At 42.3% G+C, this 24,449-nt stretch overlaps 1 protein-coding gene across 4 annotated transcripts in view; it reads right to left on the reverse strand.

Annotated features, from left to right (window-relative positions):
* rhbdl1 (rhomboid, veinlet-like 1 (Drosophila)) overlaps positions 1–22,579 on the reverse strand; it is a 47,239-nt gene extending 24,660 nt beyond the window's left edge. The window contains exons 1-5 of one of the 4 annotated variants that reach the window (XM_010772165.1): positions 22,431–22,579; positions 14,408–14,566; positions 5,982–6,206; positions 4,315–4,463; positions 3,554–3,666 (exon numbers count right to left, since the gene is read on the reverse strand). In XM_010772165.1, coding sequence (XP_010770467.1) covers positions 3,554–3,666; positions 4,315–4,463; positions 5,982–6,206; positions 14,408–14,473 — 553 coding nt within the window. In that variant the 5' untranslated portion in view covers positions 14,474–14,566; positions 22,431–22,579. Of the gene's footprint in view, positions 1–3,553; positions 3,667–4,314; positions 4,464–5,981; positions 6,207–14,407; positions 14,567–21,735; positions 22,362–22,430 lie in introns of those variants that run through there. The other 3 variants (XM_010772162.1, XM_010772164.1, XM_010772163.1) reach the window with 3 other exon arrangements.
* Between the last annotated feature and the right edge of the window lie 1,870 nt (positions 22,580–24,449).

The following is a 24,449-nucleotide window of genomic DNA, read 5'->3' on the forward strand; positions in this document are numbered from 1 at the left end:
ACATGCGCGCCAGAGCTGATAGCAACAGCCCACATGATTGAAGTCATGAGCGAGAATAAGACTGCATGAATATAAACATGAGACAGCCACGGGGAACAAAAAGGAAGGGGGGGGGGGGTACTGAGTAATCTAAAGCACTGAGCTATTTCTAACATCCACAAACAATCGTGAGTTTGCAAAGACTAAGGGGAAACGTGTGAGGCAGCGAAACACTAAACCAAAGTCTGCACAGACACACATTTATCTATCTTCGTAGCATGGGGATAGTAGCTTGGTTATAAAGTATAAAATTAGATACATTATTGTTTTCACTTGGTGGTCTCAGCGTTTGATGGAAACATGTCTAATCTTGCAAAAACTCGGAGTTATAAGACAATGTCGATTCATGATTTTTTTTTAGAGCTTTAAAATGAAGACTTGCAAAGAATAGACGAAGGAGTGACAGCTTTCCCTAATGTGACGGTCAAATATGCCCTCTCCTGTTAAGTCTACAGCAGGAAATGTAAACAAACATGTCATTTTAAATGTTTACACCTTAGCCTGATTCAGTAAAATAACTCAGTGAAGTCTTAAAATGCACTTTTGTACGTCTTTTATACATGAATATGTGTCCCCGGTGTTCCAGGGAACTCACCAAGTGTCAGAAAACACAACCCTCTCTATTTTCCTCCATACCCAAATCTCTTAAAAAGGGGCTGCAACGGATCTGATACAGACTGATCCAGATTTGAACACTTCTCTGACGTCACAGAAGTGGCGCTACTGCTATTGGGCCAACTCCACCAATCAGGAGGAGACAGCCACGGACATTGCCGTTCGAAAGCGCTGGAGACGCTGTAGTACATATGCCAGGCCTGTAGATGGTGCTGTTCTCACAGAATCAGCCCATGAAAAGACAGTGTTAAATTGAGCGAAATGAGGAATGGCTAAAATGCATGATCTGTTTGGTATTTTGAAAAATAAAAAGTATAAATATGCCTTATATAGGTATGGTCCTACACTATATTATTCAAATATAGCATGATAGGTCCACTTTAAAAATACGAATGAATTAACAGTAAAAGGCCAGTTTTAAGCATTGCAAATTCATTATGTCTCTCTGCCTCAATTCCATCCTCACCAGCAGTGTTCCTTACGACTGAGTTTCTTTTGAAAACCTGAGTGCAACACTGCAGTCTCTTTACTCCCCACCGAACAGCCATTAACTCCATCAACCTCCTCCAAAACCCAAAACACACAGGTGCACTTTGCGACCTGCTTTCCAGTGGACTACTTCCCCAAAAGATGACAACAGCGTGTGCCAGTACAGCTCCCGTTTCCACTCCATCAGCCAGAATCGGAAGGTGAAATGATTACGCTGCTTGTAGTCGTTTGTCATCTTGTGACCGTGAGGCGGCTCAGCCATTCCTCACTGTTTAGAGAGGAGCAGATTTATTATATCGTGTTGAAAGGAAATAAAGATTCAAATGTAATCCCAGATTCACACTTCAGTACAACACACATTTATTTTTTGATAGTGTGACTCCAGCATAGAAACTCGAATGAATTCAGTTCAACTCGGGGCTCTGGGGGTACTAATGTCATCCTCTCCTCGCAGCTCAAATCTCCAACCAGCATCTCAAACCGCACTTAGGCTAATTCCCCAGAGAGAAACCCAGCTTCACTCCACGCCACTTCTGCCCCCTTTCAAGTTTGCTTTCTCTCTGTCATCATTGCTAAAATAAATCAAGGCTACAATCATTCAGAGTGTTAAAAGTGTGAGTGTGACTTCTACACAGAATGGAGAGCTTTGAGCAGCTTTAAAGACAGAACAGGAATACAAAATGTTCAGTCGCATACAAGCTGAAAAATCTGGTTGCTGAATGTGAACGGATGTAACTCGATATGAATTAGTGGTTTTGCTCTCGACAGTAATGAAATGATGTTAGCAAGAGATTTACGAGATCCGAGACGCTAATTGTTCCCAGGGAAGATGAAAGGGGGAAGAGGTTTATGCAAGTGTTGACTTGTTGACTGAGATCGACATTAACAGCAGAAAAATGCAGCGAGAATCAGTAGGAGTTAGAAAATGTCCAATCTTCTAACAGGCTTGGAGGAGGATGAAAGTTAATGAGGTTTTCTGTCAACAAAGACTTGGCTGCAGCCCGACCTCTGGGCACCTGGAGTCGCTGCCCTGCATTTAAGTTTGGTGACATTTTTTTAAGTGTTGGGCCACTAGCCGGAGCCGTGTCTATTATCAGAACGGTCCCAGTTTGAGGACAAGACACTAACAATGTCAGCCTCACTGGAGTAGCATTCGGTGCTAAAAGTAAATGTGTTTTTTTTCCCAGAGCAAATATAAGACCTTTAAGTTGATAAATGATGACCAACAAAACAAAAAACGTAGCATCTTTCTGAGCAGCGGACTGTAAAGACAGTAATAAAACAAAAAACAAGGAAGGTCGGGAGAGGTCTACTGTACAGCGGACTGAAAACACTCACACACAGCAGGAGAACAGACAATAAACCGTCTTTTCTTTATGATATTGCTTTAGAAAGTGAGAGCATATTGCACTGCAGATCATCCCAAACTGTCAAAACATTCGCTATAAATATAAACTCTGTGCTACTTCACTGCACAGTGTACACCAGTGTTTCTTCTACCAAACGTACACTCACACGACACATATACAGTACATGTTAGCCAAAGGTGACACCGCACATTTCTGATACATATTTAAAATCAGTGATGGCTGTTTTGTTAGGAACCAAAATAAGTATTAAGTTAAAAAATGTAAACATACTTCTTTCGTGTTGTTAAGAAATGGAACCGTCGTGTCACTAATCGTAGCTACACCATTTCTTTAATGTTGATGTTTACATTATGTATTACTGTTCATGTTTCTGTGTTGAAATATTGTTAAAAATGTACGGTTAAATACGTGTAAGTCTGGTTCCCTAGGCTTTGGTCTTAAGGCATCACACAGTAAAGCAGCACACACCTTATGCCGAGTTCACACTCCACGTCAGATCTATGTGCTTCTCACACTAGACAACGTGCTGCCATTTAATCGAAAGTCTTGAAGTTGTCGTGGTTTTCCCATTACATCTCTGACCGGAAACACACCGGGTCACACACACTACAAGATCTTTCACCAGGAGGAATCCCCGATGAGTATTTCTGTTCTCCAAACTACATGAAAGAAGTGACAGGGGAAATGATGTAACACCATGTACAAGGTATTTCTATTTCCTCGAGGACCTTCCTTGTAGTTTCCACACATCTTTAATATTTATAAGATGTGTCCTTTGGGTGGAAGAACAACATTTATTCCTATTGTTGCAGTGGACCAATCTTTACCTCCAGAGATATTTAAACAGTTAGATATCTGGGATGCTTCTGCAATGCATCTAAAGCAGTTCATTCAAAGAGCTCAAGTGCCAATTCTCCTCTGATTTTTTGCGGGGATCTCCCAAAATTGAGAGTTTAAAATCAGGTGTTATCTGTGCAGTGTGAACCAGACATTAGGAACCACCAGTTAATATAATACACGTATTTTAAAAAGACACTCACCGGCCAGCACTCCTGCCATGTATAGAAGACTTATCCGTAATATACCATGGACCATCTCCAAAGGAACGCCAATCATCAGCTGCAGTAAAGCATTGAACCCCAGCTGCTCCAAACTGAGGGGAAAACAAAGAAATAGGCATTTAATTATTTATTTATATAGCACTTTTCATACATCATTCAAACACATGCAGCTCAAAGTGCTTTACAAAATGACACATCACAAGCTAAAAATAAACAACAAGAAATTCCCCTCAGATTATTTGTTATGAACTTTAAAAGGTACATGCAGCAAAATATAACATTTGATCAGGTTAATAGACACAAGGAGGTAAAAGGTATGATAATACAAATAAAATAAATAATGATTTCTCTCTGACAGATAAGACACAAGACAACTGAATCGATGCAACAATATAATACCCCATAAAACATAAAAGTGACAGAAATAAAAAAAAAAAATAATAGTAATAAAAATGCCATAATTCTAATAAAGGTTAAACGATTCAAATGTAAAAAAAACAACGTAAAAATAAGTATTGCTATTGAAACATGTTAGATTAAATCCTTAAAGACCTATAAAATAAATAACACAATATAAAAGTAGGTAAATAATAAAGACTAAAAGAACATTTAAAGTGGGGGGTTGCTAATAAAAAGCTAATCTAAAAAGATGTGTCTTTAGCTGGTGTTTAAAAATGTCGGCCTCTCCTCTCATTGGTTGCTAGCACAGCTGTTGACATGAGATAAGGCGAGGCTCGTACCCAACGTGCATGAACATGTAGCTGAAGAAGCGCCACACTTGAGCTCGGTGTCCGGGGTGGTAGACCAGAGGACTCTTCATGAAGTCGGGCTGGTAGGTCTGCAGAACCCACTTGTTCAGCATGATGCCGTAGCACATGAACACGATGATCTGCAGAAAACAGGAATGACACCAAACTGTCACTTCTTGCTGACATACCAATTACACGTTCCCTCTGCAGACTGCCACCACAAACATGCAAAAATAAAACCCATTGTGCTTAATGAAAGATTCATGACGTTTTTTCTGTATTCCTCGGCTGATGCTTATTAGACTTGAGCAGACAAATACCGCCCGCGGAATGAAAAATATGGCACATCTGGTTCAATTCCATTAATTTCTTTTCATAGAATAATGATTCATTGTCAATGTAAACCGTTATGATCACATTGTCATTGTCATTACAGACCATTCAGACAGGCACTGTAAGAGCACTTGGCTTTCTTTCCTCTGAATTAGGATGATTTCTTTCAGGGGGAATGAGGACGTTTTGTGCAGAAGGTTATTTTAGCGACGTAATCCTCGACCATTTAACAGAGGTCCGTGAGGGCTTCTGTGTTGGAGGTTGTCTCCAAATGAATATAATAGGTCATTTATTGCCACTGTGGTGGGCAGGGTGCTTACTGACCTGGTTTTTTAAAAGTTTCTAAATTAGTGACTGGAGAATTCCCCCCATGCAAGCAGAGTGAGGGTTTCAGCTTGCAGGAAGGGCATTAAATGCACCCACTAAGCCTCTGACTCCCAAATGTGTTACCAGCTCATATCAAGCTCACAGTAAAAGCGTGTGATCAAAGGCAGGAAATCTCCTCAGCGGGTCTGAAGCGAACGACTAAGCCAAGAGAACAGACTAAATCCAGGGTTGTGTGTTTGCTCAAGTAAAATGTTGCAGCACATGTTTGAGGAATATTTGAATCGGTAGAACAGTTCAGTTTATTGTCTTATTTTTGTATTTATTAGTCAATTTATTGAACATGTTAGAAACAAAAAAAACATTAAAAATCAAAAAACGTTTCAATAAATTCTCAAATTGTTTCCGTCATGTTCAAAAGGGGCAAGAAGAAGAAGAAGCTTAAACACGTTTCTGGACCCCCTCTAGCGTACATTGTTCACGAAAATAAAAGTTTAAGTCATCAGCATCCATGATATTTGTTTTAAACAAATCATTTCTTTGTACAAAACAACCAAAACCAAATAACTGTTACAACGACAAGAAATAGCAAGCATCACTTCACAGGTCCTGCTCATAACCGTTCAGGATTTGGTTTCTAAATAATAGTTTTAGTTTAGATAAAGTTGCGCAGTATTTCAGCTCATCATTACAGTCATTCCACAGATGAACATCTTTTGTTGTGATGCAATGACTTTTGGAATTTGTTCGTATGGGTGGTTTTTTGAAAATGCCGTTTCCTCTCAACATGTGTACGTTTTCTCTCCGTGGGAAAGTCCCTCGACATCATGAGGTAATGGTTGATTTACGGCTTTGAACATCATTTGGATGGTTTTATAGTCAACCAGGTCTTGTGAGTTCAGTGTTTTTAGTTTGATAAATAATCGATTTGTTGGTTCTCTGTAGGTAGTTGTATGTCTAATTCGCAGCTGTTTATTTACAATCTAAGTCCTGAATCTCACCTGTACGATGGTGACGATGGCGATGAAGACCGGCGGGGGACACAGGCGGTTCTGGTGGAAGTACCAGCGCCGGTCCGTCTCGCAGGGCAGGATCTCGTAGGCCACATAGCGGACGAAGCGTTTGTACAGACCCAGCCCCGTCTCGTCCAGCAGGATCTCCCTCTGCAGCGTGCGGCGGCCATTAGCTATGGCTCGTCGGAAACTGCTGGAGCGCTTACTGCTCATCTGATGGAAAGATGAAGAAACATGCATTTATTACTCTGGAGTTCAGAGCAATATCTGGTGAGCAACTGCTTGAAGTTTTAAGGAACGCAGAGGAATGATTAACTTGTTTTCCATATTAGGCCGATGGAAACATAACACATTTTCATTGTAATTAAAGAAATAGTTCCACATTTAAGGAAATGCGCTTAGTTGCCGAGAGTTAAATGAGAAATTTGATATCACTCATGTCTGTACGCTAAATATAAAGCTATTGCTTAACTTAAATTAACATCAAAAGTACAAACCAGGGGTAATCGGCTAACCAGGCTCGGTCCAAAAGGTAATAAATCTGCCTAAAATCATCCATACACTTTAGCTAACTATAACACATAAATATAGTTTTACTTCCTGATTCCTTAACACCACCCTGAGGTTGTGATCAAGATTGGCAGGCAGTTACTTCTAGGAGAAGAAATACTTTGCATAATTGGCAGATAATCCTCTGTTACACCACAAATTGTTGCAATTAAACTTCATTTTCCGTACAGATTAAACAAATGAGATCTAATGTGTTAATTAGTGAGCTTAAGATGTGGTAGTACAGTAGGGGGATTGTGTACCTTTGCACACAGCCATGCTGTTCTCCTGTCTTTATGGAAAGCTAAACTAAATGCACACATAAAGATACAAGGGTTGTAAAAAAATCTTCTCATCCATCTTTTAGAAAGAGAGGAAAATGCAGCGTATTCCCAAAACATCTTCAAAAATAGACAACATTTCTTTTTTTTAGATGACAGACTTGTTTTTTGTGACTTAGAAATCCAAACACAGCTGAGTCCCTGTGTTTGTTTTGGTGCTACTTGAAGACTCAATTTATTTCTATTCAATAAACTTGTCTTGAGTTGTTATATGAGCATTACTGTCAGCAGCTGGAGGACAGACACCTCGCCAAGATGAACAGATCTCATCATTGCCTGATGTAGAATCTTTCATTTCAGCAATCAAATATAAAACGTTCCTCGTGCTTAGTGGATCAAACATCAGTAAAGAAGGAAATCTTGTTTTTTATAAAAACTGAGGAAAGCTCATCCATGTGACTAATCAATAAATAAGACGGGTAATGTAAGTTCTGCTTTTATAACCAAAAAGTTAGGGGAACGAAAGTGTACTTATATTAATGGTAATGGTTGTACTTCTTGCACATCGCTGCATTCAATTGATTAATTAATTTTACCTTAATGTTTCGCTTATTTGTTGCATATTGAATAATGAAAATCACTTATTCAGAACAGAAAGAAGAAGATATAGCTGAGAACTGTTTTTCAGACAAAGTGATTAATCCACATCGTAAAATTGCTCCATTATTATAATTTAACACAGAGCTAAAAGATACACTGTTTTGAAAGCATTATACTGTACTGTCTATATATCAGCATTAAAACTAATTACAGTCAAAATCTTCCACTGCGGGTTTCACAATAATTAATACAGACGGTAGTCGATAAAAACGTTGTACTTAATAAATCTATCAAATTAGTGCTAGAGGTAAAATGTCTGATTCCTTATATTTCCCAGTAGCTATTAGAATATTAAAATCAAAGCCATGTTACATGTATAAACAAGTGGTGAACACTTTCTCCACATGAGAGGTGACATAACTGCAGCTGAATATTCAGGGCCGATAGAAAAACATAACATATAAGTGGTTTTTGGTTTGTGGTGCGTGTGTGTGTGTGTGTGTGTGTGTGCGTGTGCGTGTGCGTGTGCGTGTATTCATGTTATCACTGACTCCAGGTCTGCTTGGTGAGCAGCAGCTCTGCAGCCTGCAGGCCAGTGGGGCCCTCTCCACTCCTGATACTCTTTAATAGAGTTATAGGATGAAAACTACCCTAAAGCAACTATTTTGACAGTCGGTGCAGAGAACTGCCGGGATAACAACACTGAGGGCACTTTCCGCTTGAGTTACTAATATAAATACTGTCCGACCATTCACCCACAGCAGGGATTCTTTGGAGTTAATGCCTGCATTCCCTTATACAAGGCAAGCGTGCATGCTTCACTGGTAATTTTACTGTTATGCTTTTTGGGGTTTTTCATTTTGCTAGTCTGATAGCTTTGCTTAATGCATGTAAATGGTCTGCAAAGGCTAACATCCCAAAGTTCCCTCAAGAGAGAGTTTGTCACAGTAGGCACAAAATATAAATATGAACCTGACAATGAGCATAATACTGTGGGTTTTCTCTGGAAGTTTTTCCTTGTACGATGTGAGGGTCTAAGGACAGAGGGTGTCGTATTGTCATACTGATATTCTGTACAAACTGTGAAGTCCACTGAGACAAATGTAACATTTGTGATATTGGGCTGTATAAATAAACATTGATTGATTGATATGTCCCCTTTAAGAGCTGAAATGCAATGCTTGATGCCTGAAGTCTCTGGGTAGCGAAAGCGTTTAAGCTCCATAAGCTGCTAACTATGCAATTATCTCTAAATCAAAATGTGTTATTATGTGAAGTGACAAGGGCTCTGGGATACGAAGAAAATCATAAATCACAATATATAATCAGTAGATGGTGTTAATGTGACGATATTTGATGTTTGACCTGTGATGCTTTTACAAAAACTATTAGTAGAATGAGAATTTTGATAAATAATCAGTAGTAATGTGGATTTATGACTAAGCAGGTAAAAGCAAATAACTGAACAGCTAGAAAAGTACATACTTTTATTGTAATGCATCCTTTAAGACGACAAGAAGTAAACATCTACCGCAATATCCCAAATCTAAATATATGTAATGTCTTATTACGATATTAATAATTATTTATTGCTCAAGCCCAAGGAGAGACATGTTATGAAGAGAAGTTTGCAGAAAAAAGCAGTGAAGCAGGATACATATGTTCAATAGATGCAGTTTTGAACCGAATGAATCTTCAACAGCGCTTTGTATAGGTTTCCAATAATAACCACCTCAGAGAATATAGCAGCTTCATATGAAATGTAATAAAACCTCCAGAGAGGGGACCTGCAGGAAGTACAAGCGGCCATTAAAGTTCACTCCTCTGGACTCATTAGTCGGGTGCTGCTGCTTGTAGACTCATTATATGGAGACACAGCAGGGGGCATATTGAAATGCATTACGGGTCAATATCTATAAAGGCTAATGAGCTAAAAAGACTAAATTATCACGCAAATAATGAAGAAGTAAGAAACAGATTGCAACACAATTAGAGCTGATGTTTTATTCCCCCCCTTCAAGAAATCGCTTAGGAAAAACAGCAGAAAAAAAGACAGCTAATCCCTTTTGGAAACAGGAAGTGGTAACTGTCCTAACTGTGCGGGTAATAATACTGGTGGTTGTTCAGTGAGAGTGTGAGGGCCTGTTGCTGCGTGATAACCAGAACGATGTGGAGCTGGGCTGCTGGCTCTCCCACAGATGGAGGGATGCATATTTAGTATGGAAATCAGGCCTGGAAAATGCAATTATACTATACTTGAGGCAGGTAGTGAAAGGAGAAGAAGTGGAGCAGAGGGACATTAGAAGGCGGAGAGGGGCGAATTAAGACGGAGAGATTCCTGCATGTGTGAGCTCCATTCTTTGATTCTGCATGTCACCGGAGACACTGCCTCTCATTTCTAAATATCTTCATATGGTTGATATCCACAGTGAGAAAGAGGAAGCGAAGGAAGTAAATATAATTGTGTTTTCTTCCTCTGTTGGCTTTCATCTTAGAGTCTGTGTTTCTGAGTCTTATTTAATCTGCTTTTGGCTCGGTAACAGCACCTGCTTCCTCTCCACCTCGCGCTGCATCCTCTCCCTTTCATAGCACCTCTGTGAAAACATGTTCCCAGGAGACGCGGCTAAGCATAGCTTTCACTCTGACATGCAGGACCGGCGCCTCTAAAGTGAGCATTAGCCGCCTTTTGAAGCGACGACAGGCGAACAGACAATAAGGCACGAGCAGCGGAAACATGAGATGAGTGACGGAGAGCAAGGTGCATGGGGGGGGGGGGGATCCACTTGTTACCACAAAAAAAGGGAGAAAAACCTCCGACTTGTGCTTCGGTAACGGTGGAAGTTTCCCATCAAGGCAACATCTGCCAGGGAATAATTGATGCTGAGGCTAAGAGCATGGGAATAAAGATAGTATTCCCGTTTAGGGGCGGCTGAATGGGCCAAACTGACAGACGTGTGTGTGTGTGTGTGTGTGTGTGTGTGTGTGTGTGTGTGTGTGTGTGTGTGTGTGTGTGTGTGTGTGTCAAACAGCAAGAGTCCATCCTCCTCCTCTTGGTGTCCTGCCTACAGTAAATGCTGCTCTCAGCTCCAGTCAATTGTCCTTGATGGATTAATTAGCCTCACCACATGGTCAATACCTACAGCTCAATACTCATTAGTAATAATTATATATTTAAAAAAAGAAAACCTGCTTCAAAGGCCAATCCTGCGTCTGCATGGAAGACACAAATAAAATCAATAAATGATTCTGATATTGCTCAGTTTGTGGAGGCGACCATCTTTCACTCACATGCCTTGACACACATGATAAATAATGTACCGTTATTCACCGAGCTAAGTGATTCACCGCCAGCTGACTAACAGTGTCACTACCGCCGTTTACTATCTCATTTCTGAGTCATTGAGATGACCAAACCCCCCTCTACCTTCCTCTCTCTCTGACACATACACACTTCCTCAGCAGAATCTAGATCACTGTGCATCGCTGATTCTACCCTGACCCAGATACTCACGTTCTTTCTTGGCCAAATCCTTAAAATAACAAAAAAATAATTTAAAAAAAACCTTTTTTTTCCCCTCAGCAGTTTGCGTCCACAGCCTTTCTTCATGGTTAAATCATTGTGGTGCTAAAACTCTAGGGGTAAAAAAATAAACTTTTAGTCCAGGACACTTTAGCAAAGTGCATCATTTTTTATCAGGCAATCCATCTAAAACAGAAAGCCTTGACAGGGGTTTGGTGTGGGATGTGTAGGTACGGTAGCATCTGTTTCCCTGGAGACTGATGCACTCTGGGCACTTAATGTGACTTTAAATGACTTGAAAACTTGAAAACACTATATCAACGACAGAGTGTTTCTTGCCTGGGACTGTAAGTGAACTTCTGCTTTCTGGAAGTGCTCTCAGTCTATAAATACTGCTTGACATGTGACCAGACTCATTCAGTAGCAAGCGGAACATTTTAGAACATATTATCCAACTTAATCTCCTGAAGGAACAGGAAATGGAAGAGCAGCATTTAGGCAGTAAGGTAAAAATGAAGCACAAAGCAACAGTCTTCAAATCCTCCAACCTGAACAAAGACAATCCCCTGCCATAATCTCTAAAATACACCCTCTACCCGTGTAATTAACCATGGCAGCCATTTTGGATCAGAGTCGATCATTAGCCAAATTACCACCCGAAGGAAAACAAAGACACACTTCTTCAGTTACACAGCTGCTATATGATCGTAGGAATCGATACTTATATCTTCAGGTTACCTTAACGTCACTAACAGATGCTCGTATATCAAAGCCCTCCCCCCTTCAATCCCACCATGTGTGAACTTTGCCACCTTAGGTGTCTCTCAGCCTCATGCATCAGAAAAATCGGAGTGTAGTTGTGCATAAACGTGTCACTGCCTGCGTTTCTGTGTTGCTATGTGGGATGTTGTGCAGGATTAGTAGTCAGATACAAACTCTTTGTAAGTGTGTGTGTGTGTGTGTGTGTGTGTGTGTGTGTGTGTGTGTGTGTGTGTGTGTGTGTGTGTGTGTGTGTGTGTCTGTGTATGAGCGAGTCTGTGTACAGTTTCCCAAGAGAGGTTTTAGCAGAGCTTTACTTATTCACCCCTTTGGCAGAGCTGATGGAGTTCTCTGGCTGAGATTGCCCTGCATGAAAGATACACACACACACACACACACACACACACACACACACACACACACACACACACACACACACACACACACACACACACACACACACACACACACACACACACACACACACACAAAACAGAGAAGCTGTTGCCTAACGGTGCGATACAAACACATTAACACCCACCGAGGTCAGCGTGGATTCAAGCTGAATGAATGTAGAACAACAAATCAGAAAAAATGTTGAATACACACGTTAAGAAACACAAAAGAGAGCTTGTTGGCTGAAACACCAACAAGGCATTGACTGAGCACACACACACATTCTTGCCAAGTCCATTTTAGAAAGAAATTACACAAATGATCTTTTTCTTCTGTTGTTCAGACATGGTTAAGAGGCGTTACACATTTGTTTTTGCTATTGATGCTTACAGGTTGTAATTTTTGGTCTTCATTTCTTGCTGCACTTAATAATGTACATCAGATACTAATTAATGAGTTATTCCAAGGTTTGAAGTATCTTTTAATTGCATCAAAAAGGCTTAGACTCAGCATGCACACGCATTCTTGCCGTGTCCATTTTAAACGGCACAGGGCAGCTCCTATTTCCATCGAGGCCGGACCTCAAATCAATACAGACGCCGCACTTCAGGCACTGACTGCGATATAATGGCAGCACTGAGCTTTCCGAATCAAAACACGCATGTCATCTGTCACACACTGCGGAGGGCTTCTCATAAATCTGAATGAGATACTGAATTGTGAATGCAGATGGAGAGGGAAGAAGATACGGACAAAAACAGCCAACGTGGGCTTGAGAGGTACAAATAATAAAAGTAAAAGAGAAGAAGGAAGAAAAGAAGGGAGGAGAGAAAAAAGGCCGGGGGTATTCGTTGATCACCTGGTTGAAAATGTCTTGCTACATGTGCCACTTTCCCAGCTGCAGCCTGGGGCTCATGCTAGACAACCTGCTGAGTTCACCCACCACATGCTGCGAGACGGGAGGGCCAGAGTCACATCAACATTTGAATATCCTCTAAATTAGTCAGCAAATCCATACTGGCAGCGCTCATGTGTTAGAATAAGAGCCTTGGAGAGAGGAGAAGTGAGACAGACAGAGCGGAGGTGTGCAGCTGCTTTAATTATTAATCAAATGTTTGAAAGCGTTTGAATATATGCCAATGGGAAGCATGTGGGTATGTGGGTTCACGTGTGTGTATCAGACGAATCTTTCAAATCAGACCTGAGGGTCGATAGCTGTGTGAGTCTGGGCGTTCTCAGATTACTTCCTGCTACTACCAATGCTGGGCTAATCGAAGGCAATTTGCATTTGGCTGATGGGCAATTTTAAAAGTGTCTCCCTGATGCTTTTGGAGGCGAGGCATTTTTTTCTTCATCCACCTAACATATGCTCACGACTGTAGAATGAGAGAGGGAAATGGGATGAGATGGTTCAAAAAGGCAGTTTAGAAAAAAAAGAGTAGGGTGGGTTATTACATTTGCGTGAGGAAAGGAGGGATGAAGATGAGCAGGCACTGAAATGAGACATAGGTGTACTGACGAAGCAAACCAAAACAAATTCCTTTCTAGTGGCACAGACTTCAGAAACATGACCTGCTACCAGTGGCCTCATGTTATTTCAAACCACGAGTAGCACAACACGAAAGGGAGAAAGAGATGAAAAAGAAAAAGACCTATAGAAAAAAACTGAAAGCAAAGGAGGTGGAATGATCTGAAGTGGAAGTGCAAATTTGCAGGATTTGAATTGATCTAACCTTGATGCTCACACTTAGCTTACTTACACAAACTGTGCCACAAGCAATGTGCATGTAGAGAATCAGCATATACAGCTCTATGAGAGTTTCTATTCAAGAATTGGTAACACATAAAAGAGAAGGATGAATGAAGACAAAAAGGAGGCAGAGAATAAAGAGCCTTGCTGATTCAAAGCAGAGGCAAAGGACTACAACTTTTGGCAAAGAAGTACACATGCAGGCTGTTTTAACCTCAGTATATTCAAAAAACGACATGTTACAATATTTCAATCACATCAAGAAAATGTATTGCTTTCATACTGTGGTCCTTCCAGCTCGGTTTTTTCTAGTACTTGCTGTGCACGGCTTGTGAGGTTAAATGCCTGGATTTACCGACACATTAACTGGACAGATTGATCCCTCTTTTGCAGGACAGCAACCTGAGTCAATTTTCGCCACTGCAGAGCTTGCCGGCTCAGCCTGAATCAATTCTGTAACCTTTAGGAAAGTGGGGAAATATGGGTGTGTGCTGCGGGACATGAAATGCCTCCAGCGACTCGCTATCTGTCTCCAGATCTGTGTGAGGTCTCCACTCACCAGCTCGATGAGCTCCTGGTAGCACACCTGCCCTTCCTCATTGCTCTGGACCAGCGCTAACAGCATGTCCAGTTTGGACGGGTCCAGCTGCAGTTCATGGTGCTCCACCAAGCTGGTGAAGTTCTCCACTGCGATGAAACCGGTGTTGTCTGGGTCCAGCTGGAAAAATCAAAGAGAGCCCACTCTTAGAACATTGGGATATGATACTATGTAAAAATGCAGTACTTTGCAGTCAGGTGTTAAGACAAAAAACAAGGAATCAGACATTTAACATAACATTACAATCCATGCAGAGAATATTTTCGTGATGCTTTAAAGGCGCCATGTAAACACGTCGCAGTAGAAGCACAAATACAAATCCGAAATTGAAAATGAGCATAACTTTAACAATTGATCTGGGATTTAACTCATTATTTATTTTTATGGTATTGACTGGTGCACAAGAGTTTCAGTCATACCTTATTAAATGGTAGGACCCTGTATCTCTGATTAGATGGCAACTATTCATATAAAACTACATTTCTGATAACACATGTACTGAAGTTGTTATTCCTGTTATGCTTCATGGTTCTTTAATGATACGCAGCACTGCAGTGATAAAGAGTGAGATTGCCCTGAGGGAGAATAGACACACACAGCAACACAACTATACACATAAAGACAAATGAGAGGGCTGAAGGCATAAACTCAGGCAGTGACACCAACATTAATGAAGCTGTGTAGCCTCTATGAAGAGAGAATTAGACCTGCCTTAAGAAAAAGCCCAATTCAACCTCATTAAAGGAGCAGAGGGTTGTTGACGTTGGGAGCAGTGAGCGAAGACAGGCGGGCATGTCATTCTAATACGCAGTGATCTGCATTTTCCCTGAAGACGAAAAAAAAACCCTCAGCAGCTTTAAATGAGGTTGACTTTTCAGACTTTGTTTCTCTGGATGCTTCATTTGACAGTGTGAGTCCGACCTTGGTCGCATTTGCAGCTAGTTTTTTTCTTTAATCACCACTCTCAGAGACCCACAGCCTCATGGGTTATTACTGCTGATGTCTCTACGCCAGTGCTGCTCCTTGTAATTGATTTAAGCGGCAGAGTGTCGTAAAAATGGCTGAGTGCAGTTGTCGAAAATAGCCCCAGTTCAAAAATGGCTTGTAAAGTATAGGGTGTCTATATTGGTTATTGCAAAGTGGTTTTTTTTGGGGGGCGGCAGCTTCAGCTACTTACTACTTGATTTTCTTCCCTCACCTCCTCTCAAATAAACCCAATCGCTCTGCAATGGAGAGTTAATTCCTCATGCCAGCTCTCCTTAGTACATCTGATTGTGTTTGTGAAAATGCGCCCGAGGACAAACTGGAGCAGTACAAAGAGATCACATGGGAAGGGCCCTTGCTGCTTCTGATTTGACTGTCTCCTGAATGCTAACACAGCCTCATTAGGTTTCAGATAGTAAACCAACAGCCTCTTGTTGCCCCTGGGAGGCGGGAGTTTTCAGATGTTGCGTCAGTGTGGAGTCAGACGGGCGGGATCATCGTTGCCCATGTCATGAGTCCACGAGAAGAATCCTGTCTGGCCTGCTCTGACATGTTAAGACAAAGGCGTTTCATCGGCTGCATGAGGAGAGCGGCATTAAGCTACGCTGCGCCGTGTCAGTCCCTACTGCAGGAGGCTCAGAGTTAAGGCTCGGCTGCTCAGCTAAGGAGCCGGGGATCAATCTGGAAATCCATTGGTGCAAATGTGTGTGTGTGTATTTCCATCTGAACATGTTCACTGTATGAGGTCTGCTTCCCTCTACACTGTTTCCAGTTCTTAAAGCTATTAAGTAGAATAAAAGTAACCCTTTCAATTCTTTTAGCTTCCTGAAAATGTATGTTTTTATTTATCTGGGCAAAGTAGGGGCAGGAAGTAGCTAGTGTTATGATGCCTGACTCAAATAAGTGTGTTCCCCTCTTCAGTTTATGTAGTAAAGAAATGTTGTTGGTTATGATACTTTAGGAATATTTTATGTACACCAATTTGAAATGTTAACCAAGATTCTGTACAGACAAAACCATTGTTGTTTCTCGAGGATTTACTGATTACACTCCACGTCATTTACATTGTTTTATTCCACATAATTCTTGAAAATCTCCATCTTCGTCATTGTCCCTCACCCATTTCCGTATAATCTCAACCATCGGCTCCTAAACCAGCCGTGTCGAGGCCGTCTGCAACGCACGATCAATGACATTTGTTGGGAACAAATGAACCAATGAGGGAAAGAAAATGGCCTCAGGTTTATTTTTAGATAATCCCCTTAACTGTGTGCTCCATGGACGTTTGTTAAAACATGGCCACGTTCTCCCCTTAAGGCTGGCTGAGCAAAATGGTGCAGATGTAGCCAGCATTTGTGATGAGATGGAAGGAAAGCACAACAAAAACACAACAGAGAGGGTAGAGGTGGAAAATGGGAGAGGAGCGTGGGTGGTTGGGCGGTTGATGAAATGAAAGAAATGAACAATTATAAGTTAAAGAAACTCAAGAAATTGAGGCGAAGAACAGAGGCAGCCAGAAATGAAACAAGGACGCAGGGAGAATAAAAACGCCTCGCATAAATCTGATATTCTCCCGCCTAACCCAGCAGTCTGGCTGTTCTTCTCTTGCCTATAAGAGGGCTGTGACACACTCCGGTGCTCTGCATTCACTCGCCACAGATAGATCAGATTGTAATGTGCTCCTGGCTCAGCGCGGGATGACAGGGGGAACAGAGAGCCACGCTGGGGACGTCTGATTACTGTCAGCCTCCATATGTCAGCACATCACTACACATACAGCAGCAGCACAGACCAAGACACTGTATATGGCGTGCAAATATACGCAAAAGCAAGTGTTGACGCTGAGCTGTCACACTGCACGGAAAATATTCCCTGTCACATGTCTGACCTTATTCAGGAAGAACGTTACACACCGTCTGCAGAGGATACAAGGAGGTGGAGGATTGGTTCTTGTAGCCAATTAGGGTTATCAATTAGCGATATGAGGTACACTGAGATGAATGAGTGTTGGCAAGAGGAGGTTGTGTGTGTGTATGTGCAGGCTGGTGACGTGCCTCAACTAGGGGGTGAGACAGAGAGAAGAAAGGGTTGGAAAAGGAGGGAATTTGCACCGAGAAGGAAGCAGTTATTGAAGCGATCCAACACTGGTGCGGGCGACACTTTGACAAGCTGCATGCGTTGCCTTGGTTACCAGCCGCCTGTGTGTCCTGCCTTTCTTGCATTTCCCCTCCTTTTCTCCCCCCCGACATATTGGTGTTCAAGAGGCAAATGAAAGACACGAAAGAGGGGAGAGAGACAGAGACGGAGGGTACGGAGCGGAAAGGAAAAATAAAATACAGATGGATAGGAAGAGACCAAATATGAGAAAATGGGGTAGTAAGAGGGGGAAGGAAGGGGTTTAAATGTGAAGGGAGGCAGGGCGGGAGATTATGGATGGAGGGTGGAGGTGCTAAGACACCAAACTTGGCTAGCTCAAGAGCAAGTAGGAGGAGATGGACAAGACATGGGAGGAAAATGTATGCACCAGCACGAGGAGGGGGAGGAAGAGAAGTGAGATGCTGACTGCAGGTAAATGATCTCAGAATTAACCCCCGGGACCTCTATTACCTCCACCGCTGAGACTTAACTGACCCAAGCACATTACTGACTTATCAGTTTGCTCCAGGGGGGCTCAAGAAGAAACCCTCCAACCCGGGAACAAACCACAAAACACGGAAATTATAGACTTACTTGCATTTCTATTGTGTTATCTGCATTAGGTTGATATGACAACAACTGAACGGTACAATCAGAGTTGTAGCTAATAATGAGGTCATATCATAGGAGGCAGAAAGTTGAAAAATAATCCCTATGGTTACACTATGCATGCAAATACCTAAATTCAACCAAAACATGATGGATTTCTGAGGCTCTTTCAGCTTTTTCTCTGGTGAAGGTAATCTTATTGGATATCAAACTTAGTTAACTGATCAATTAGTCAATCAGCACAAAATATATTTGCAAAAAACTTCTTTGTGTAGTAGAAGAAAATAAAAAAGGCCAACATTTCATGAGTTCCAGCTTCTGAAAGACGAAAAAGCGAAAGACTATGAAGAATTTTTCTTTCTTTCTTCGTTTTCTGTGAATTTATTTCTTTAATTGTATTTTTCACTGAAAATATGAATTAAGAGGTAACCTTAAACAATCTGAATAGGGCTCTAGCTGACTTTAGGCACCCGTATTCCCAAATTGATTCCCACCTCACTATATCTTAATTTAAGTATTTTGGTCTAAACAAATGGGCAAATCAACTGAAGGGCATTTAATCCCAACAAACCGGGACAGAATATAAATACACTACAAAGGATTCACTGAAAATGTGTAAACTGAAGCCCTAACTCAACTTAGGTCACACAATAAATGAAACATTTTCAGTCAAAGGGTTCGGGTAAAGCATGAAAAGGTTGATAGTTGTTGAATGAACAGTATCTACTCTTTGGGAGATGATGATGATGATGATGATGATGATGATGATGATGATGATGATGATGATGATGATGATGATGATGATGGTGATATAACTTCCATAAGGTTAGAAATAAGAACCAGCACCGGTCGGGTTCCCACTGACCAACCCAATGTCACAGAACCAAAACTACAGACTACTTTGGTTTCAATGAACAAGACTGTCATGCCTAACAGGGCTGCTGTATCTGCAGTAGTGCATTTACAGGGTAGCCAGAACATATTTGCATGGCATCAGATAAACCCTTTTGATTGTTTCTGCTGCCCTCAGGACTCACTGGTGTTCAGCAACAACTGGGCCACTGACTCTGTAAGTATAACAATGCATTATACATTACACTCAAATGTTTCCACTGCGATGTGAAAGCTATATGATCAAAACTCCCTTCTCCTCAAGTGGAGAGACACCCAGGGGATTTTCCTTGATGTAAACAATCATCTGACTACATTTCCTGGCGTTTAAACACATTACAAACAGCCTGAGGCATTTTCAAATACAGCTCAATGCAAATCAGCATCAGAGAATGATGAAAGGGGACAGTCTTATTCTCAAAACTTGACATAAATATGTCAAAATAGTATTCAGAACCCAGAAGTCCTTATGGGAGGAGGGATATAAATAAGCCAGATAAGAACTGAATGACAGAGGAAGACATTCCCTGATAGCATTTTAGTGGTGCCGGCCCTATCAGTGGTGCTGCAAGACTATCAGAGAGAGTGCTCTGATCATATGTGTGAGCCTGCATAGGCCAGAAATAACCCGAGCTCAGCATTGCAACCTCCTGCAGACAAAGAGTAATAAAAAAACTCAATCCTGTTGCCACTGTTGCTTTCTTCTTCTCTCCCTCTGCAGCATTTCCATGTGGTTCTTTGTGACATGGCTGTGATGGGTATAACACCTGCAGCACTCATATAAACATGCAAAACCGAGTAATATAGTAATAATTCTCAAAAAAACCTTAGAGCATGGAAGTTAAGTGCCATTATTGTGTTTGACTGAAGCTGGCCAGTGGTAGCTCAAGTCAATATGTTTATAGAGAAGGTTTAATGCAGGTTAAAAACCCTAGACTATAAAAACAATAGACAGAGTAATCCTTGTCCTTTCCAAATGGCAGCACTTGGGATGCCCTCAAGGAAAGCACTTGACCTCTAGGTGTTCTTGTGGATGTGCTTAGAGGCCGGTGGGACACTGCGGTCGTTGAGGGAAACATCCAGTAAGTGTGACGATTCAAATATGGTGGCCAGAGCTTAAAAAAAAATAGCCATGCTCAGAAAAACATTTTCCTGGATAAAAAATGTACCCAATGTTTATACGGGCAGCATGTTTTTCCTAAATACAAGTGTGCCTGTCTACAGTCCAAAAGCTGTTGGATGCAGATTTTCACTTCTTTCTAGTTTAATTAGAGAGACCTTTTCTAAATCAAAGTCCACTGCATGGAGTCCCAAAGGCAGGAGAAGCCTGCCGTCAGCCAGTGTGAGTGATTTGGTCTAGACTTGAGCTTAATAGGACCGTAGCCTGCTCAACTGAAGCCTTTGCAAACTGTCTATATGAACATACTGGCGCAAGCAAGAGTAAACCCCACAATCAATAAAACACTGTTTACAGTGTGGAAGTGTATTGGCTTCCACCGCAGCCCAATGACCTGCTACATGGAAAACGATATTGACACAGATGAGTCAGCCTTTGATACCGCATGAAATGTGTCTGTGGAAGAGTACAGTATGTGTTGTTGAGGTAATACTAGGTGGTTGTTATCACTGAAGTGCTTTTACAGTACATGACTGACTCACTAGTGTGACCACAGAGCATCTTCTCACTCAACCCACACAGGCTTCCTCGACTTTTTATGAAAACACACACATTCATAAAAATGCGACGGTGATCACACACACACACACACACACACACACACACACACACACACACACACACACACACACACACACACACACACACACACTTCTCCCCAAGGCTCTTGAGTGAGTTGATCAATGTGTTTCTGATGGGCCACTCGTGACCTGTAAACCCTGCAGCTGATAATTGATTCCTCCCTCTTGGACAGAATGATTGCCCGATGCACTTGTCGATCAGGCAGAAACCCCCGTTCATCATCAGAAACACAAGACGCGTTAGAAAGCTTAGAGCTAAATGCAAGCCATGAAAAACAGCTGGAGATACACACGTCTTTAGGGAGCAGTAGCCGATTATAGACATTGCTTTCTGCCTTCAAATCCATTTTGGCTTGTTAATTTTGGAGATGGTAGACCAAACCTCAACTCAAACATAGATCTGGCTGGACAGCAAAACAGCAGTTTGGATGGAGGACTCTGAGAAAACCAGATGTCAAGACAAACATTTTTCACCAGCCAAAATATGGCCACTAACACGGTGCTTTCCAGAGCAGGGCTGAAGAAGCAGGAAAAAAAGTTTAAAGCCAAATAATAATAGCTTCTATTCTTACAGAAAACCGCCAACTGGACTTTCACAGGAACTGTTTCAGAGCTCGACCCTTGGAAATGAAAAAGCCAAATAATCTTGCCATCTCTGGTTTTTGCGACCCTGAGATGATAAGATTTTGGGTTGGGATAATCATAGAGGAAAGACAAGGAAAGATCACAGGCACAGACACATAGATCCATGCACATAGCAGCTGTAATCTACCATATTTCTGTCATTGCTCCAATCAAACCATCCATACAGCATATTCTGCACACACACACCCCTTTCACCCGCCCTCCCTCCTTCCCATAAACCATGACATGATGCCCCCCCCCCCCTTTGCTGTGGCTCATGATCTGACCTCACATTCTCTGGGCACACATGGCTCCATGATGCTTGCGTCCGTCGTGTTGTCTCACGCCCTCATTTTGCCCGTGCAAACAGCCCCTGCTATCAATCCTAACATCGGCTCGCCAGCCAAAGCCTCCACGTCTCAATCCCTGGATAGACGGCGAGGTGGCCAGGAGCCCGTAACCATAGAAACCTCTGCCGCCTGCCTGCTCACTCGCTTACCTGCTCTTGTATGAGCTGAAACAGGGAGCTTCTATCCATATACTGGCCAGGGAGGTGAGAGGAGCCGCCAAGGACAAGGGCATAGGGAGGAGCGAGAGAGGAGTGTTGGGAAGGATGGGACAAGGTGGAGGGGGGATTTGGTTGAGGTTTAGCAGCTGGTGCCTAAATTGTAGCGTCAGGCTCCTTGGTGAAATCTGCTGCGTCCCCCTTTTGGTGATGGAGAAAGCGTGTTGAGCTCTGTCCCTGGTGGTCCTTTTTGCTGGGGGGTGCTGTGGGGGTCCGCGGTGGTGCTGAGAGAGCAGACGGTGATTCAAACGGGCCGTGACTCTGCTGTGTGCCGGTGCAGTGTGGAGCAGGCAGTACAACCCAGCTTCAGCAGACGAGGCAGATCCAGCATTCACTCTCCTCCTCTCGCTCTCCTCTATCCCCTCTCCTCCTCACACACACACACACACACACACACACACTGCGCCGCCTGCATACCAATGAGGCAGGGGAGGGAGGTGGCCTCTCTCTTCCAATTGTACACGGGAAAGGAGTGGCGATGGGCTGCGGCTCCTCAACCTCACTACGAGTAAGGAGTCTCAGGGAGGGAGCAGGGGATGGGCTCCACTGCGGCTCTGCGCTTACTATTGCCACAGACCCCCCCCTTACACACACACACACACACACACACACACACACACACACACACACACACACACACACACACACACGTCTGGTCTGTTACTGACACACACCCACACACTGTAAACAAGACAAAAGCTACTAACACTCAGACTTATGGTGTGAACATCATTTTTAGGGCTGCAGAAGACAACATCAAACTAATAATGATATCCATAGCACCGATGCCCCCGAAGAAAAGTCTCTGCAGCCCTTTACATGTCTGTGCTAATTATAAGCACAGACACATTAGCACATTGCATGCACTGCTGCACAATCAAGCAAACTCCCCCCCCCTAAACACATATGCACAAATTGAATTAGACTGTTTGGATGGCTCCATTGAGCTCCTACTCCGACAATTAAACAATCCTCCGTACAACACTTCATTATGAGTAATTCCAGAACAAAGGCTCTTTTTATGTTAATCTAATGCATAATAATGAGGCTGGCACGCAGGGAGCAGAGCAATAAGGTCAGAACATACGAGTGATCAAAAGGAACTTGTTACTACTCGTGTCGGCGGCAGGCAGGGCTTGATTTCACTGAAATCCCCTTTTAAAGGTGTTTTCTCTCTGCACAAATCCGCAGTGACCCCTCCTCTTCAGGACAATGCCAACGAGGGGAAGGAAGCAGCAAGGGAACGTAAATCTTAACTCATAAAAAAAAAGTGTCAGAGCCCTAAAGGCCCTGGAGTTGAAGACGTCGTCAGATTTGGGAACCGGTGGTTACTTCAGTTTGCATTTTGGGGTTTCTCGTCTTTTGCACTGTTCCCTGTGAGGTTCACTAACAACAGTGTAATTCAGCCGGGTGACAAACAGTGCCTCTGCCTGTTTCAGTGCCATAATTGCACCAGATGTTCACACTTTTATTTTCCTACAGTCCAAAAGGCTTTTGAATGCTTTATTTAAAAATGCCTGGACCTTGGCATTACAGTTTTTATGGCTGAGGCTGAAGCTGCTGAATATATGAAGCCCCGGCTGTGTGTGTCCTAATGGATTGGGCCTCGGCCACCTTGCACATGGCAGAGCTTCCAGACTTTCATTTTTTCACCTTCCGCCATGCCCGTCTGACAGTGTTGTTCAAACAAAACCTTAATAACAACCCTATAATAATGTCAGGAATCCCTTGTCTGTGAGGAAGGACTGAAGTCCCGGTCTTTGTTCAACTCAAAATCAGTTCGGATGAATTGTCTCCAATACTACTTGTGAGTATGAATGAGATAAATCTAATTATAATGTCACAATTATAATTGCAAACTGTAATAAGTGAGACGGATTGTAACAGCCAAAATGAAACTGTTGCCTTGGTAACCTCAGAGGACTATAATCAAACAATGATTGAGGAGTATCGCAAGCAAAAGAAAAATCCAGAGAAATGAAAGCAGAAAACCCTCTTGAGAATAAACACTCAGGCTCTGCTATACGTCAGAAAACTGAAGAAGGATATATGACAGTGTGCGTTCTGCATGAACAACATCGACAGAACACAGGCTTGGCTTTGTTTTAAAGGGGGCCTATTAAGCTCATTTTCAGGTTCATATTTGTATGTGGTGCCTCTACTGTGATATAGTTACATGCTTTAATGTTCAAAAAGGTATTTATTTTTCTCATGCTTCCTGTGCTGCAGCACCTCTTTTCACCCTCTGTCTGAAACCAGAGCCCAGTCTCCTCTGATTGGTTGGCTGACTGAATCTGTTGTGATTTGCCAACTGCTTGAGATGTCCCCATAGCCTATCACGTACAATGTGCCCTAGACAATAGAAAGTGTAACAATGATGTCACTATGTTACAGAAGTAAACAAAGGACTCCAATGGAGGCGTTTCAGGCAGGGGG

This window comes from Notothenia coriiceps, unplaced genomic scaffold (assembly GCF_000735185.1).
Source record: "Notothenia coriiceps isolate Sejong01 unplaced genomic scaffold, NC01 NC01_scaffold00010968, whole genome shotgun sequence".
Lineage (NCBI taxonomy): Eukaryota > Metazoa > Chordata > Actinopteri > Perciformes > Nototheniidae > Notothenia > Notothenia coriiceps.